This window comes from Arvicanthis niloticus, chromosome 24 (genome assembly GCF_011762505.2).
Source record: "Arvicanthis niloticus isolate mArvNil1 chromosome 24, mArvNil1.pat.X, whole genome shotgun sequence".
Lineage (NCBI taxonomy): Eukaryota > Metazoa > Chordata > Mammalia > Rodentia > Muridae > Arvicanthis > Arvicanthis niloticus.
This window is the reverse complement of record NC_133432.1, coordinates 38899827-38917247: the sequence shown is the minus strand read 5'-3', so window position 1 is coordinate 38917247 and position 17421 is coordinate 38899827. Positions and strand designations below refer to the sequence as shown.

General features: G+C 42.6%; 1 protein-coding gene across 2 annotated transcripts; it reads left to right on the top strand.

Moving 5' to 3' along the window:
• The first annotated feature begins 3442 nt into the window (after positions 1–3442).
• Rfc3 (replication factor C subunit 3) lies at positions 3443–13248 on the top strand. 2 transcript variants are annotated; one of them, XM_076923821.1, is made up of 9 exons: positions 3443–3611; positions 4616–4753; positions 6325–6392; positions 7146–7243; positions 9020–9201; positions 9787–9923; positions 10001–10099; positions 12220–12289; positions 12971–13248. In XM_076923821.1, exons 1-9 carry the CDS (start codon positions 3525–3527, stop codon positions 13160–13162), a joined length of 1071 nt encoding a protein of 356 aa, XP_076779936.1. In that variant the 5' UTR covers positions 3443–3524; the 3' UTR covers positions 13163–13248. The 2 variants fall into 2 exon arrangements, with proteins under 2 accessions (XP_076779936.1, XP_076779937.1); XM_076923822.1 differs by lacking the exon at positions 12971–13248 and adding an exon at positions 12442–12601.
• Positions 13249–17421: the final 4173 nt, after the last annotated feature.

The window sequence follows — 17421 nt, the reverse complement described above, 5'->3', positions numbered from 1 at the left end:
TTATCTTAGTGTAATTTTGAAAGCTCATTGCATTCCTTATTATGCAGACTTTCTATTCTATGAGAAGGGGGCACATTCCATTCTTGATTTTAACTTTATTGTACATCTTTGTGGAAAAACAATTAAAACTGCCTCTTTAAACTTTCTTCTGAAAATTATTTGAATCAAATTAGGATAAAGTCATTAATTCATCTAAACAGCATTAATTTATGAAAGTTCATCTTCATGTTGATCTATCTGCAGGAAATTTGCTCAATAGGGTTGGCTGATATCCAGCAATCATCTGACTATGTAATAATGGCAGGAAAATCATATCAGCTCTGAGAAGCAATCCTGGGACAAAGTCTCTGGGGCTGTGACTCTCCAGAGTGCACCCACTGCAGCCATGCAAAACGGTGGGCCATCTCCAGGTAACTCACTTGCTTGCCACAGCCTTTCTGAGATGGCTTTTGTCAATCCAGACAAAGACAGGAAAGTGATGGGCTCCTGCCTGAAGAGCTTTGAACATCTTTCTAGTGGAGAAAAGCAGCCCAACAAGTTTTTGTCTCAGAGTGGGAGAAGCAAGAAGCCAGCCATCTTACATGTTTGAGAACATTTTTTCCTTTTTGTCTACTAGGGACCTGCCCCTTCAAACCAAAGGATGCACAGTTCATAGGTCATTTCGAGCATGATAATAGACACAGTATAACTAAGTTCTGAATATGAGCTTCTTATACAGATGACTGTAATAAATACAATAAAATTACTCCTACATATATTGTACCAGTAAGTTGGGCTACTTATAGAGAGATTTTATGTGGGGAGTCAACAGATATTTGTTTCATGAAGATTTTTTTTCTGAAGAGAAGGCATTCACAGAGTATATTCTAGGTCTGAATATTGTGGGGTTGAATGATTTTATAGACCATAATGCTTTAGGAAAAAGAACAGCTTCTTTGGGACAGGGAGAATGCATATATGTCACCGTACAAAGGTCACAAAAAAGGAATAATGTGATGGGAGAAACTAGACATCTTTTTTCCCTTAAATTATTTTATCTGTTGTATTAGACAGGAGGTTCTTATCCAGGATTTGGAGGAGGTGTGGTTTTCTGAAGATGAGATCTCCACGTATAACCCAGTCTGGTCTGGAACCTGAGAGGCTCCTACTTCTGTCTGCATAGTGTTGAGATTGCAACTGTGCAGCACCACACCTTAAATCTTTTTATTAACTGCTTAAGCTCTTCCACCATCCCTTCTTCAAGAAGCTTTGACAAATAAGACGGAATGAAGGTAAATTCTTCTGTTTATGGTCAGGGTCTTTCACCATCTAATTTTGGCCTAACTTGTTTCTAGTCACCTGTTCTTCCTTCCCCTCATCAAGTCTGCATAGCTCCCTCCATCAACTCTCCCCCACACAGGAGTACTTAATGAACCCTTCTGATACGTGCTACCCAGCTGATCATCTATGTCTATAATACACATCACAGATTAGACACATGCTCTTTTAATGCCTTCTCACCAAGAGTCAATTGCAAATGATTGGTGAGTGAGAGCTTCATCTTCAACTTCTTTTGGAGAGGCCCATGTTCAGCTTTCCACCTGCTGCCTCCTGAACTCCAGTTGGTTGGTTGTTTCTACCCATTATAAGCAAACAGTTTAGTATGTGTTGAATTAGTATTTATTAATAAATCGCAACATGGGGTTGTTACCCACCTCAGTGGTTTATGCTCCTGAATTAAAGACACACACACACAGAGAGACACACAGACACATAGACACACACACACACACACAGCCTTTACATTTTATTATGTCCTATGCAGCACAATACAATAGCTGGGCAACTGCCTAACCTCCGTGTTGCTAGAATCTACCAGCTGCCAATAATTCTGAGTTACTACTTACTAATTTCCTTGTGCCATCTTGGCTGCTCTTAACTCCAATTAGTCAGTTGTCTGAGTCTCACTTTCTTGGCCTAGAGCCCAGGGTGCTCTTCTTGATTCTCTACCCCATGGCACCCTCTGTCTCTCCTCTCTCCACACTCTCAAGCATGGCGGATCTCCTTCTTCCTCCTCCTCCCAGGAAATCCTAATATCTTGCCTCTGTCTTCCTCAGCTACTGGCATCTTTATTTACCAATCAGAACCAACTGGGAGCAAGTTCCCAGAAGCTACATGCAGACCCTCTTGTGCAAACAGTTTTTTTGGGAACATAATTAGCATTTTTAATACAAGCAGCTACAAGTGTGTGTCATGTTTCATTTTTATTATCCCTTGGACATAGCATACACTCACCTGGGAAGAGGGAACGTCAACTGAAAAGTTGCCTCAATCAGGTTAGCCTATAAGCCATCTCTGGGAGCAACAACTGTCTTGACTGATGATTGTTGTGGGAGGACCCAGCCCTCTGTGAGGAGCACCACCCTAGGCAGGTGGTCCTGTACTGCATAGGAAGGCTAACTAAGTGTAAGATCTAGGAAGTGAGCCAGTAAAATGTATTCTATTCATTCTGTTTCAACTCCTGCCTTCAGGTTCCTGTTTTGGGTTTCTGCCCTGACTTCTCTCAGTGATGAACTGAGGATCTTGAAGTATAAGCTGAAATAAACCTTTTTCTCTTCCCAAGTTGATTTTGGTCAGTGTTTTATCATAGCAACAGATGTGATCCCACATCAATCACGTTCCCTCTTCCCAAGTGAGTATATGCTATGTCCAGGGGATAATAAAAATGAAAACAGAACAAGTCATTTTGTCTTGGGAAAATATAGTTGGCATATTTATAATATGATTACATGGGCCTAGAAAGAAAGTCAAACAGTGAAAAATAGCAAGGATTTTTAAATAGAAAGAAACACCATTTATCTTGGAATATATTCAATCTTTTAGAACATAGCTTTCAAGCATATATCCTAGAATCCACCATGAACTGTCTGTCTTTATGGAAGCTGTCTGTCATGCTTCTGGGCACGGTTGTCAAATCACAGCTCACTGTAACACCTACCTCACTCTCCACCTCTGATCTTTCCCTCATCACAATCCCAGTGTCTTTAAACATGGCCCTTCAATCCTTTTGCTTCTGATTTCCTTTACTTTCTCACTTCAGAACATAGTTCACAGAGGAATGTAGGCAAATGCTCATTGACCATTAACGTCTGTTTGTTTGTTACTTAAAAAAAAAAAAAAAAGATAACAAATTATGTAGCACAAATTAGAGTAAAGTTGTGAATCAGTGAATACATGAAAAAATGAAATGGAGGAAACTTCCTTCCCTAAACACTCAGACTGGCCGTCCTGGATGTCAGAGATACATCTTTAATTCCTTCCAATGTTTTCTAAAATGTTACAGAGAAAAAGGGACGATTGCCCCCACACTGTTGGTGTAGTGGTGGCAGTGGGAACTGCAGCGACTGTTTCTGACCCCGTTTGAATTTCCCGGTCTCCCTATCCGGAAGTCGTCGGCTACCGGAAGTGACGTCGCACCCTTTCGCGCTCGCGGGAAAACTCTCCTGGCTAGGTGGCCGGCCCGCTGGTGGGACAGTGAAGCAGTCATGAGCCTCTGGGTGGACAAATACCGGCCGAGCTCCCTTGCCCGGCTGGACTATCACAAGGAACAGGCAGCACAGCTGCGCAACCTGGTGAGCCGACCGGGAGGGAGGAGGCCGCCCCGCTCGGCCGCTTCCTGCGCTGCCGGGGGAAGGGAGGAGGCGGGTGCCCCAGTGTTAGCGAGGGGGTCAGAGTGGAGGGTTCCTCAGAGTGCTGTGTTTTTGCTGCCGCGGTTCCCATGAGTTTGGTGTGGGGACCTGAAGAAGGCCAGTGTAGTGGAGAATGAGCAAGCACCGGCTGTAGGGGGCGGGGATGGGGGTGTGCCCCGGGCGTCTGTGTCACTGCAATGGCCAGATCGGCTCTCCTGCTACAGAGATCTCGCTAGATGGGAAGCTGATGAAGCTGACTATGCTCCGGGACCCTGTTCTTAGTTAACTGGCCTCTGCAGAATCACAGCTAAGTCTTTTCTGAAACGGAGACATTATCTTAACAAATGCCGCTAATCCTTCACACGAGCGCTTTTGGAAGACTCGGGGGTGAAGTGGAAGATTATGCTTTAGGTTTGTTTTTGTTTTGTGATGCATGCGCCAATTTAAAATGGAACATTATGCTTCGTTTATACACATACCGGTTTTCCGGGCAATAGCTTCAATGGTCAGTTTCCTAGTGTCAAGATCAAGTCTCCACTCTTTCGTTGGATAGCACTCTGTTACTGCTGTCTTTTCCATAGCTTTGCATCGACCCTGATTGAGTGTGAAGTTCTTCTGTCTCTCCCAAGTGAACTTACAAGGAAATCCGTGCACCTGTTTCTGAGCAAGAACTCCATTATGGGGAACCCGGGCCAGAGAAGCATCTGTCTTAGTTGCAGAGATCTATCTATCTCGCCTTCTCTCATCCCTTACTTTCACACGGGCCCTTCAGGTAGTTTACTTAGGGAGTTCCTACCTTTATTTAGTGTCCAGAGTTCGGTCCATTTTCTGTTGGAGTTGGATGATAAACACAGTATCTTGGTACTTTTAAAGTGGTTTGTTTAACTTGGTTCACCTCAGTTTGAGTAGGATCAAATGTCTTGTTCTTTTTTTTTCCCCCCCCTTAGGTGCAGTGTGGAGACTTTCCTCACCTCTTAGTATATGGCCCATCAGGTGCTGGAAAGAAGACAAGAATTATGTGTATTCTACGTGAACTTTATGGTGTTGGGGTGGAGAAGCTGAGAATTGAGCATCAGAGTATCACAGTAAGCATCTCAGGTTGAGGCTTAGCAGCTGTTTCTGGTGGGGATTTTCAATCCTGGTCATGTGTATACCTACCTCTCCCCACCACTGGTTGCCTAGTGTGTGACTTAAGAAGTTGTGTGCCTGTGTGCTTATGAAGGTGGGATGAGTCGGGTAACTGTCAGCTCTCAGTCCGTTCTTTCCCATTTTGTTTAAGACAAACAGTCCCTTGCTTTCTCCCAAGCTCTGCTGGTGGACCTGGGGGCTTCTGGAGATTGTCCTGTCTGTGCCTCCCGCCTCTCTGTGAGGTCCCCCGGTGTTACAGACAGTAGCATTGGTACTAGCGCTACAGCTTTTATGTGGAGTCATCACGCTTGCCGTGAACACGCAAGTGTATTTCACTCAGCCATTCCCCAGTGCCTGCAGTGCCCTTTTCTTATGTGTGCTCGGCCCAGCAGAAACGGCAGCTCCTTACACATGGTGGTGTGTAGTGTGCCTTGATTATGGTTTTTTATCTTTTACCTCAGCAAGATGATATTTGTTTTGAAGTTATGTCAAGAATATGTCATGCCCATTTTCAAGTCTTTCATGGCATCTACTACAGTGTCTTAATGGTATTTTGTATTCAGAAGGGGGAAAATGCTTAGTGTGGATGGTCATGCTATTAATAGTATCTTCAGGAGAGTAATGCTGAATTATCTCAGAAGAAATACTATTCTACAAGACAAAAAAAAAAAAAACCTGAGCAAATAGAAATATAGGGTATGTTCTCACATGGGAGGCTTAATATTTAAGTCTGTCCCAGGTTATGGTATGAATTTCAGTCAGAATCCTAATGTTTAAAAAGTGTGTGATGCCACCCTAAATTCCATATGGAGAATACGTTTCTGAAATGATATAAAGTTATGGAGAGGATAAGTGAAGTGAGTGTATTACGTCATCCCTAGAAATAGATTGTTTAATATAAACTAGCTTAAGGGAAGGTTGGTTTACTTAAAGAGACGATGGGAGAGAGAGACTGTTGAGATGCATTCATTAATTTTAAGAAATAGAAATAGCAAGTTTTATGGCAAAATGCAATTCACCAACTTGAGTCCTGGCTTTTCACTACTGTCAGAGGATTTAGTCTAGTCTATGGTCTGTTGACTTGTGTTTTGAGGCCTGTGTTAAGGCAGAACAATTATAGGGGTGCATGTCCTTATAGACATGTTAACTTCTTGTTGAGTTGATGGCTCTATAGACAGGTGACACAGACATGCCCAGTGTCAAATATGTGAAAATCCATAAGGATAATTAGTTGTAGAACATGCATGTCATGAGTTGATAATGCAGTCATGACCACATACCAATTGTCTGAGAGGGACTGCAAAGATACATTATTAAGTGGAAAAAGCAAAATATGTATCTATGACATTTTCTCTTTTTATATATTAATTTTTCATGAAGCACTGACCCTACGAATATATTTTCCTTTTATTTCTATGTTAACATGGAAGACTGTGTAGATAGTTGGCAGTGGTGATTTGGTGATACATGAAATAAAAAGAAGACAGCCAATAAGTAAATGTTGAACCGATTCTTGTTTCATTCGCAGACTCCATCTAAAAAAAAAATTGAAATCAGCACCATTGCAAGTAACTACCACCTTGAAGTTAATCCCAGGTAAACCACTCCTAAATATTTTTAGAAAAGTAGTTAGAGATTTAGCAAAATAACAACAGCAGAGAAGTGTTTACAGTCATTGTCCTCCAGCTTAGAGAGTTTTTATAAATCCTGTTGTCAGAGGTCCTTAGGACAGTGGGTAACATGGTCCACCTCACTGAGCTAAGTGTCTGTGTAAAGGAATGGGTGGGACGGAGGGAGTGGAAGGGGGAGTCTTAAGCTCTTGTATATGTGGCTTTGGTGGCAGCCCTTATGAATAGCTCTTTATGAACCTTCGAGTAACCCTGAGAGGATTCAAGGAAAAGATTGAGAATGGTTCAAATTATAAAAGTAAGTGTGTTTGCCCTATAGGCTATTTGGGGACTATTCTAGTTCTTGATGGGGAAAGTGATCACCAGTGTCCAGATGTTATGATCCAGCTGTAGCAAGTAAAGGAAAACTGTGTTGTGCAGTTTCAAGTATTTTTTTACTATCAAGGCATTATCAAGATATTTGTTACACTGATAGTTTTGCTGTCTAAGTAATAATAAACTACTGCAAGAACACAATGTTTTTAGTGGTGATACAATTTAAATTTGTTACTGAACCTAAATGATCTCAAGTTTCAAGGTTCATAATTGTAATTAGATATTACTAGTTTCAACAGAAACCAAATGAGAGCAAACTTCCTGATACTGCTCACATAACAACAGATTAAGGAGAGTGCAATACTTGGTGAATGTTTACAGCCATGTGACCATTATTCTGATGTAGTGATGCTGGGAACAGCGACCGGGTTGTAATTCAGGAGATGCTGAAGACAGTGGCACAGTCACAACAGCTGGAAACCAGCTCACAAAGAGACTTCAAAGGTAGGTGGTGAGGGGACTTTCTGTGAGGCCGGAGACCATCAGTGTGTACTTTTATATTGGAGTTACGAATGAATGCTTGCTCTGCATGGTTGCACCCACCCTTAATCTGAGCACTAGGGAGGCAGATGCAGGATGGAGGATCTCTGTACGTTCCAGGCCAGCCTGATTTATAGAGTGAGCTCTAGGACAGCCAGGCCTGCAGGTAGACACCTGTCACCAAAAAAAAAAAAAGAAAAGACATCTGAGTGGTCGCCCTGGTCTCTGCTTATGGTGTTCAGTCTTGTGTCTGTGGTGCCTATTTGACATTTCAGAACAAGGTAACAGGATCACAAATCATGTAAAATAAGAAACAACATACTGTCCACATGTGAGGATGTGAGGAAGTGCGAGTCAAGGATGGAGGTTGACACTCCTGTCTTCCTAGCTCATTCTTCATCTTGTGATTGAGGTGGGGTCTCTCACTGAACTTGCAGCTCTGCTGACAGGGCAGTGAGAGCTGGGACACACCTGTCTCTGCTTCACTAGAGCTGAGGTTCGTGCCCAGCTTTTTATAGGAGTATTCAGTCAGAACTTGGTCACTTGTGCTTCCAAAGTTAGATTAACATGGTTTTTCCATTAAATTTATGATTTCTTGAAAATAATGTATTTTGTAGACCTTTGAATTCAATGTTTCTTTGCTGTCGACTATTTTTTATTAAATGTGAATTTTTTTTTTTAAAGTAGATTTTCCTGTAGTCTTTGAAAGTAGGAGGCCAGAGAGGGGTTTTCTAGGTTTGGTCCTGTGTTTTATTTTCAGAAAGCAGTGAGGCACATGGCCCTATGCTGCCGTCTCTACTCCTTTGCTTTTCCTGCCACTCTACATCCTTGTCCCTGTCTGTTCCCTGCTCTGCTCAGCCTGCTTCTGCTGCTGGGCTCTGTGTGGAGCATCATCTTAGCATTTCAGAAATCTCCACTTGCCCAGACCGTATTGTTTCAGGGTCCCGTGTTCTCAGCCACAGATTGGGCCCTATGTGACCTGCATCTGCTTACAAGTTCTGCTTTGATATTGGCTGTGACTGCCAGAGTATCTTGTGGACAATTTAGGGTTTAGTGCCCTAACCACTGGGACAGGTGTCATGGATTCCTCCTTTCTCCCTCACTCAAGCATGATGCTTTGTCATTGTTTATTCCTGTCAGCACAGATGTGGATGTAGTTTGACTTGGCTGTCGAGGTTGCTTTGTCTGTGGGTGTATCTAAACTGAAATCCCGCTGCTACTGCTGTCCTTTGGAAACAGCTTGATAAGAGGATAAAAAATTTGAAAGTTGGATTCGTCCCTTGCACCATTCCTGAACCACTTAAGACCGGCTGACTGGCCCAGCCTACAGTGCAGCCAGATGCAGTCTTCCTGTATGTGCTTCCATAGTCTCTTCTTGGTGGTGCCCACCCGCTGTGACTGTTGCAACAGAGAGTTCCAGAGAATTACGGATTACTTAGAACCATGGAATAGTGCAGCACACCCTTGTCTTGCAGCTTCCTTATCAGTGGTAAAGGCTGGAGTGAGAAGTCCTCAGTTAACTTCATTTTCACCAGTGTTTCTTTCGTGGTCTTGTTTAATTTTAATTTTAAAAACTAAAAATATTCTTCTGGTAAATCTGATTTGTTCTTTTCTAAGGTAAAAGCAGACTATCAGGCATCTATTTGGGATTTTCTGCTAATTAATGAGGACACAGTAAAGTTAGAAATTAAGGCTTAAGTGGTCCCCAGTTAAAGCCAGTTTTGTTTCTTTTTGACCCAGTGGTATTATTGACAGAGGTGGACAAACTCACAAAGGATGCTCAGCACGCCTTGCGTAGGACCATGGAGAAGTACATGTCTACCTGCAGGCTGATCTTGTGCTGCAATTCCACGTCTAAAGTGATACCCCCAATCCGAAGCAGGTGCCTGGCAGTTCGTGTGCCTGCTCCCAGCATCGAAGATGTAAGTTAGGTTGTTTTCCAAAAACACTTGACCTCTAGTTTTGTTTTCTGAAACAATGAAGCCTGTCAGTCATTGAAGGGCAGCTGCAGATAGAGCCGAAGGCCAGCTATTAATAGGTGCCAAGTGATAGTGATGTGTTTAGTGGTGAATACAAGCATAGAACAGAACGTGTTCTCTTTGTCTTTGACTCTTAACCGATGAGTAGTAGGAATTCACCAAGCCTCCTGAAGTCTTCTCAAGTATTTAGTGTCTTCTGCCTCAAGCTGATTTACTTAGTTGTAGGGGGAATGGGAACATAGAGAAAGTAGATAATCCCTGGTCCCTGTGGGTGGGAATCAGTGCACTATCTCCCTTTTCATTCTAACATCACAATAGATAGCTTTCCAGCTCACAGTAGATTGTGGGAGATTGTATGCAGCAGCACCTTTCCTGCTCATAGCTGATACTGACAGATTGCACACGGCAGCACCGTATGTGTCCTGTAGGAGGCAGCACAGCGCAGCACTGTGAAAGGCCTCCACACCATGCTCACAGTGCTTAAAATTGCCTCCCTGTGCTTCTCCTCTTTGTTAATTTTTCTTCCAGATTTGCAGTGTACTATCCACAGTCTGCAAGAAGGAAGGTCTGGCTCTTCCTTCGAAATTGGCTCATAGGCTGGCCGAGAAGTCTGGCAGGAACCTCAGGAAAGCCTTACTTATGTGTGAAGCCTGCAGAGTGCAGCAGTGAGTGGGGTTGTTACAGCACGCAGCACTCCGGGACATGAGAGCTGCTTGTTCATTATCTTCTCTGTGTTTCATAGATACCCTTTTACTGAAGACCAAGAAATCCCGGAGACAGACTGGGAGGTGTATCTGAGGGAGACTGCAAATGCTATTGTCAGTCAGCAGACGCCACAGAGGTAACAGTGTGTGGGAGGCAGAGACACATGACATTTACAAGTCAATCTTGAGCCTCATTTGAAAGGGAAAAAATCATTTAAGATCTGAAATATAGTGGGCTAAGTCGTTAGTTTATAGTTTTATGTTTTTCCTTAGTCTGTTAACCTGTAAAATTGAACTTTATTTATAAAATAAATTTTGAACTCTTTCTGGTTTTTTTTTTTTTTTCTAGAATGTTAGGTAGCTTAGTTTTAGTGCACAGCATGAACTGTCTAGTGTGCTCAGGCTGAAAGAATAATTGTAATTGCCTTTGAAATTGATGCAGAATGTACTAGAAAGATACTGACTTCCTGCTGTCATCCTAACTTAGCCAAATGTCCTTGACAGGCGACTTCACCTAGATCTCCAACATTTCATTTGTATCTTGATGACACTGTTTTGCTTTAATACAGAGAGTAAAGAGAGTGTGTGATAGTGTTCTGGAACTAGAAAAGACTGCAGTGCCCAAGGATAGGATCTACGAAGAGAAATACAGAGTTCTTAGGAAGCACCATGTTGTTATATACTCTAGAGTTGTTTTCCTTCATGTTTTGGGTTTGTTCCTCAGGTGGACAGTGCTGGAAACCCCTCGGCTGGTAGTTTCACTTAAGGCAGCCTAGGTCCCCTGTGGTTGCATTGTCACATTTTCTTGGGCTCACTGAAACACAGCCTCATCCTTGGTCTCTTGTGAGAGTTGATCATTTTAGGATGCAGAATAGACTTGAGTGCAGCATGAGAACCTGAGTGTTCCTGGTTGAGATAAAAATAATCGTGAGAGAGTGTGTGTGTTTCTCTTTTGAGTTGGTATCTGATGAGTTACAGTTTTATAGGATTCTTACCGACATCACTTGGTGGAGGTGGTTAGTGAGACATTCTTGGAACTGCTGAATTATACTTTTGGTGTAGCACAAAAGGAGTCTGGATGTCTACGTTTAAGAAAACTTGTAAATCACTATCTTGGTTTACCTAGAGAAGAACACCTGCAGTAGCTTCCTCCGAACCCTGGATAGTTGTTTTGTCTTTCCGTTCAAGTAATGTATTACAGAAAGGCAAAGGCAGTTGTTTTCTATGTTTCAGGAATCTTATTTATTCCTGTTGATATGCAGTGTGTGCATTTCCTTCACGCCCTCCTGAAGTGTCACGAGGGTTGCCTGAGTTAAGGGCTCAGGCATTTGCCACCTCTGTTGACGTAGCCAGGCTCTGCTTACTGGGAGCTCTGGCCTGTCCTTTCTGTGAAGGTCAGCTTTGTGTCCCAGCTGTATTGTTTAATACTAGGTGGTCATACTTTATGCCCATATCACCTCATTCTTTGTGTGATTGACTGATGACTCCCCAGTATTACTACAGCTGCTCTGTAGATAGAATAAGCATAAAATTCTGTCTAGAAAAGATGCATAAACATAGTACTTGATATGTCAGAAAGTGCGTGTCTTCAATTCCTTATGAAAACGTGCTTAAACTTTGCATTTCAGGGTCTAAATCTCTCTCTCTCTCTCTCTCTCTCTCTCTCTCTCTCTCTCTCTCTCTCTCTCTCTCTGTGTGTGTGTGTGTGTGTGTGTGTTTCCATGTATATGTCTGTGTCTGTGTTTGTGTATGCAGCCATGAGTATGACAATATGTGGAAGTCAGAGGATGACTTTTGGGAGTTTATTGTCTTCCATGGTGGCTTTTAGGGGATTAAACTCAGGCCATCGGGTTTGTACACCAAGCAACTTATCCATCAAACATTGTGTCAGGCCCTTGAAGTCTTGGTTTCTATCCCATGGTGTTGTGAGTGATAGAATTAATAGCCCATGTTATAAATACCTATTGTTAAAAATGTATGGAAAAAAAACTTTTTAAAAAATGAACTGACCCTTGGCCATGGTGATGTATCTTAGGAAGGTGAGGCAGGAAGATGGCTACTGATTCAAAGCCAGTATGAGCTACCAATGAGTCTGTCTGATCAGACAAACTAGACTGGGGCTGTCGTAGCACATGTTGGAGACAGCTTCTCTCTGCATCAAGCTGAGAAATCAAGAACATGGAACTATACTGACTGGCAAATTAAAATTGCTCCTGTTTTTTAAATCACAAATTAGCAATTCCTCTGTTTTATATAGGCTCCTTGAAGTCCGTGGAAGGCTCTATGAGCTTCTAACTCATTGTATTCCTCCTGAGATAATAATGAAGGTAAGTGGCTCTATTTTACATCTTGAACTTTCAGAGCTAAGCCTGGACACCGACTTTGTGGTCACAGAGCTTTTGTAATGCTAAAGTATAGCATCATCTGTAAGATTTTGTTAATTCTGCAGATAGTGATTCATTTTTTTGCTGTGTGCCAGGCAACATTAGGGGAACACTGATGGAGGGAAGACCTACCTTGGTTGTGATAGTATGTCCTAGGGAGTGATGTGAGAGACAAGTGAAGAAGATTTCAGAATATTGTGAGTCTTTAAAGGAAGGAGGGTGAAATAGTAATAATGGAACCCAGTTATGCACGGCCATGGAAAGGGAACAGCCCTTTTCAGCTGGCACTCAGAACTAAGAGGATGGAACTCTAAGTGCCTGGGGAATAGTCGGTTTTGTAGGATTGGCCTGCTGGCCTCTTAGCAAAATTTACTGATTTGGGCTATTAGGTCATTCATGGGATTTTGTTTCTATTAAAATTGCACAGTAATGTGAACAAAATCAAATTATACTGAATACACAAAGAACAATGTGCTCTTTTATATGCAGAAGTTAATGCTTTGCATCAGTAGCATGCACACATAAAAACTACATTGAAGCTTTACCTTTGATGGGTAAGAAGCATCTACATGTTGGGCCTTTTTTCCCCTTGGCTACGTTTTAAGTCACTCATACTTCCTGTAGGGCCTACTCTCAGAACTCCTACATAACTGTGATGGGCAGCTGAAAGGGGAAGTGGCACAGATGGCAGCCTATTATGAGCATCGACTACAGCTGGGCAGCAAAGCCATTTATCATTTGGAAGCATTTGTTGCAAAGTTTATGGCACTTTATAAGAAGTTCATGGAGGACGGACTGGAAGGCATGATGTTCTAACTCAGCTCCTCCAAGCACGGCGGATGCCTTGTTTATATAAATTTATGCTGGGACTTTGGATACAATAAACTAGCTTTACCTAGTAATGCATTATGTGTGTGTGTTTTAAAAATTAGTCCTCTCTGAAATATAACTCTTTATTTTTATGTGTATGAGTGTTTTGCTTACATGAATACCTTGCATGTGTGCCTGTGCATCATGTGAATGCCTGAAGCCTGAAGTGACCAGAATGGAATGTTGGATCCCCTGGGATGGGAGTTATAGATGTTTGTGACCTACCACGTGGGTGCTGGGGTGGAACCTGGTCCTTTGGAAGAACAAGTGCTTTTAACCCCTAAGCCATCTCTCTAGCCCCTCAACTATAAAAGACTTTCATTGCCTCTGATCTTGCTCTTAGTGCTGTGATATATTGATAGAAAGGAGAGCCTGTCACAAAACTGACTGTAAGTTTAGGGGATGAACACTAAAATTTCCAGATTCCTTGACACTTCACAATGCATTACACAGAATTCACATAACATGACCTATTTAGAGTATGTCCTCTTGCCGAGGTTGTAAGCTGCCAGTCTTTCCCTCTGGAAGCCTTTCTTAATGTCAATCTATGGATTTTCCAGCTTCTAACCAGACACTGTAAAAAACTCATTTCTCCTAGACTATCTTTTTTTTGTTGTGTTTTTTCTTAAGCCTTTCAAAGAGTTTTAGTCATGAGTATAATGTAATACTTTAGAACAAAGGTTCATCTGAAAAGTCTTGCACTAGAGGATGGATGAATACACTCACTCTTCATAGCTATCATGCCCTTGCCTTTTCTGTGTTGGACAGGTAGGAAGGTAACCCAGGAACTTGGCTTCATTGTACCTGTCAGGCAAGTTCTAGCCAAGAAAGCTACAGTGGAATTTCCCTGGAACCAGGGCCACTGGCTGTCTGTACAGAGTAGAAAGCAGTAGATGGTCTCTTGTGGAATATGATGATTGTCACAGGGACTTCTCTCATTTCAAAGGGAATAAGATTTATTCTGGAGCCAAATATGAGAGACCATGTCTCTGAGACTTAGGTCACTCCAAATTCCATGTTCAGTGTGGAAGCAGTTCCATGAAGTATTATAGTATCAGAACAGACATAAATAAAGATGCTATCCAGTTAGACATTGGAAAGTGTGTTGTGGCAAATCAGAAAATTGAGCCATGGGCCTCAGATGCTATCAGATGAAATCTGAACATTGGGGCTTGTACTGGCTGGTTTTGTGTGTCAACTTGACACAAGCTGGAGTTATCAGAGAAAGGAGCCTTCCTTGAGGAAATGCCTCCATGAGATCCAGCTGTAAGGCATTTTCTCAATTAGTGATCAAGGGTGGGAGGGCCCATTGTGGGTGGTGCCATCCCTGGGCTGGTGGTCTTATAAGAAAGCAAGCTGAGAAAGCCAGAGGAAGCAAGCCAGTAATTAACATCCCTCCATGGCCTCTGCATCAGCTCCTGCTTCCTGACCTGCTTGAGTTCCAGTCCTGACTTTGGTGATGAACAGCAATGTGGACGTGTAAGCTGAATAAACCCTTTCCTCCCCAGCTTGCTTCTTAGGATGTTTGTGCAGGAGTAGAAACCCTGGCTAAGACAGGGCTGGTAGGAGCTTGTGTCCTACTTAACACATTCCTAAAGGTATTCCTCTGTTAGTCATGGTACATTAGGCCCAACAGAAATGGACAAGGAATGCCTAATAGGGGCTAAAGATAACCCAGGATAAATTGTTATTAGGCTCTGGGCATTCCAATATGTCCACTTCACTGCAGTCAATCAGAATTCATAGCTTCTTTTTAGGAATTCTCATTCACATGATCAGGTTGATGGTCATGTTCACAGTATACAACATTGTCAAAACAGAAGATATTCCCACCAAATTCTACAGATAACTGTGGAGGGTTGTTCTGATGCTTTGATTTAATCAGGAATCTGTGTTTACTGATGCTGAAGGTCCTTGTCCCCAATTGGTTTTTGATCTATCAATAAAGTTGCAGTAGCCAATGACTGAGCAAGGGGTAGGACACTGAGAATTGGGACTGGGAGAGAGGAGAAGGGGACACAGTAGAGGAGATAAAGCCAACCAGCCATGTAAGTTTTCAGGATAGCCACTTCTATGACGTGGCCTGGGTTACCAGGGGAAGATTTAGGAATGCCCAGTCATTGAGTTAACAAAGGCATTTTAAGAATAAAAGGTGTGCGTGCGTGCGTGCGTGCGTGCGTGCGTACGTGCGTGTGTATGTGTTTTCTCAAAACCAAGATAGCTCCTGGGCAGGTGTGCCTGTGGTACTCTCCTGGAATTTAAAGAAATGTAGACAAAACTACATGCAACAGATAACAATGATGGTAATATAACCCCCATCAAAAAGTAATGTGAAAAGCCACAGTGTATTCAAGTCCAAATGTTACTTACTGGGTGATAGAGATGACTAGGCTGGGGTGGCCGATAAAGAATAGAGGAAGCAGAAGCATCTGAAGATAATCAAGATACAGCTTAGAGATCTGGTATTGCCCTTGACAATGGATGTGCCTTAGTACCTCACAAAATGACCAGAAACCTGTGATGAAAGAGAAGAGTAGAGCTGTACCAGCAAAGCCATGACCAGAGGATCCTCAAAGGTGAGACAGATTACTGGTTTGGGGAGATGGGTTTATCCCACTGTTGAGGTACTCTAGAATTGGGGACTGGATACGCACTTCTTATTGATAAAGAAGAAACTGTTGTGGGGATCCGACAGAAGGCGGCTATCATCCTTGCAGCCATCTTGAACCATATTCCCTGACGAGAGACTGGATTACATCAGCCTACAACAGCTGAGCACACTCTGATAACATCTTGCTTTAGATACCCAGGATCTTCCCTTGGGTGTGTGAGACTTAAAGCTGTGATTTAGAGCTGAGACTTAAGGGCGTGACTTAGAGATCAGATTTAGAGACAAGGCCTAAGGGCATGACTTAAAGGCGTGACTTAGAGGCATGGCTTAGAAGTGAGACATATAAAAGGCAAGAGGCAGACAGAAGAGTTGAGTACAATTTGGAACTAGGAATTAGGTTAGAGAGTACAACTTAGAGTACAACTTGGAGTAGTTATTAGGCATTAGGTATTAGGCACTTGGAAGGGAGCTTGGAAAGAAGCTAGGAACTTGGAGGCACTAGGGACTAGGAGCTCAAGAATAAACAGGATTGAATCACACTCTGGTCTCCATTCTTCAAGTCCGTCCTCACTCTCTCTCTTGCTGAACCCCGACCTGCAGACTGGAGCAGCTTGGGGCAGTGCAGGCTCTTAACAGTTTAGCCCCCAAGGCTTTTGGCAGTGCAGGTTCAAACGTTGACAGAGAGGTCCGGGACATTTTGGCCCCCGAGTGTGGGGCAGCTCAGGCCGCAACAAACTGTCAGGCTTTAATGTTCAAGAAATGGCTGTTATTAATAAGGTGATCGAAATGTCAACTATTATTAATAAAAGATTGAAGAAAAACCATGAGTACATATGGACACAGAGACATACAGGTTCACACACACACTGAAGTTCTGTAAAAGCATGAAACAAGAAATCACAATACACAAAGGAATAGTACAAAAAAAGAAGAAAAAAAAGCCCAACAACATGAGACACAGCCTCCAAAGACAAAGATGCCTTTGAGTTTGACTTTGTTTTCTGTCAGCCATCTATGGCTGGGACTGGGGCCTACCCTGAAAGCATAGTTTGTTGCTTTAACAACCAACGTCTTATTTTTAAGTGATTATCAGTTGGATCTAGCTTCTGGCTTAGTGATGGAGCATGTGTACATGTCTGTCAGTTGTAGGATCACATCTGGTCCACATCCCTTTAGGGCCTATGCATGCTTCTTCCTCAATATCTATGCATTCACATGTGATCCTGCTATGTTTAGAAGGGCTTTTTTTCTTGTCCATCCCATCTGGCTATTCCACTCTCTGCCACAGAGTTTCTGAGCCTTACCTGGGAGGATTTGCTGGAGACATCTCATGTAAGGCAGAATGTTCTAAGGTCTCTTACTCTGCATATGTTTTGGATGCAGGTCTCTGTATTTGTTCCCATCTTAGGCAGGAGGAACTTTCTCTGATTATGGCTAAGGAAGGCATTGATCTGTGAGTACAGAAGAATGTCCTTAGAAGTCATTTTATTGCTATGTTTCTTTAGCAAAGCTAGTATTTAGTTTTCTCATGTGTCCCTGGCCTATCTAGTATCAGGTTCTTGGTCCAACAAGCAGTGCTGGCTATAGGTTCCTT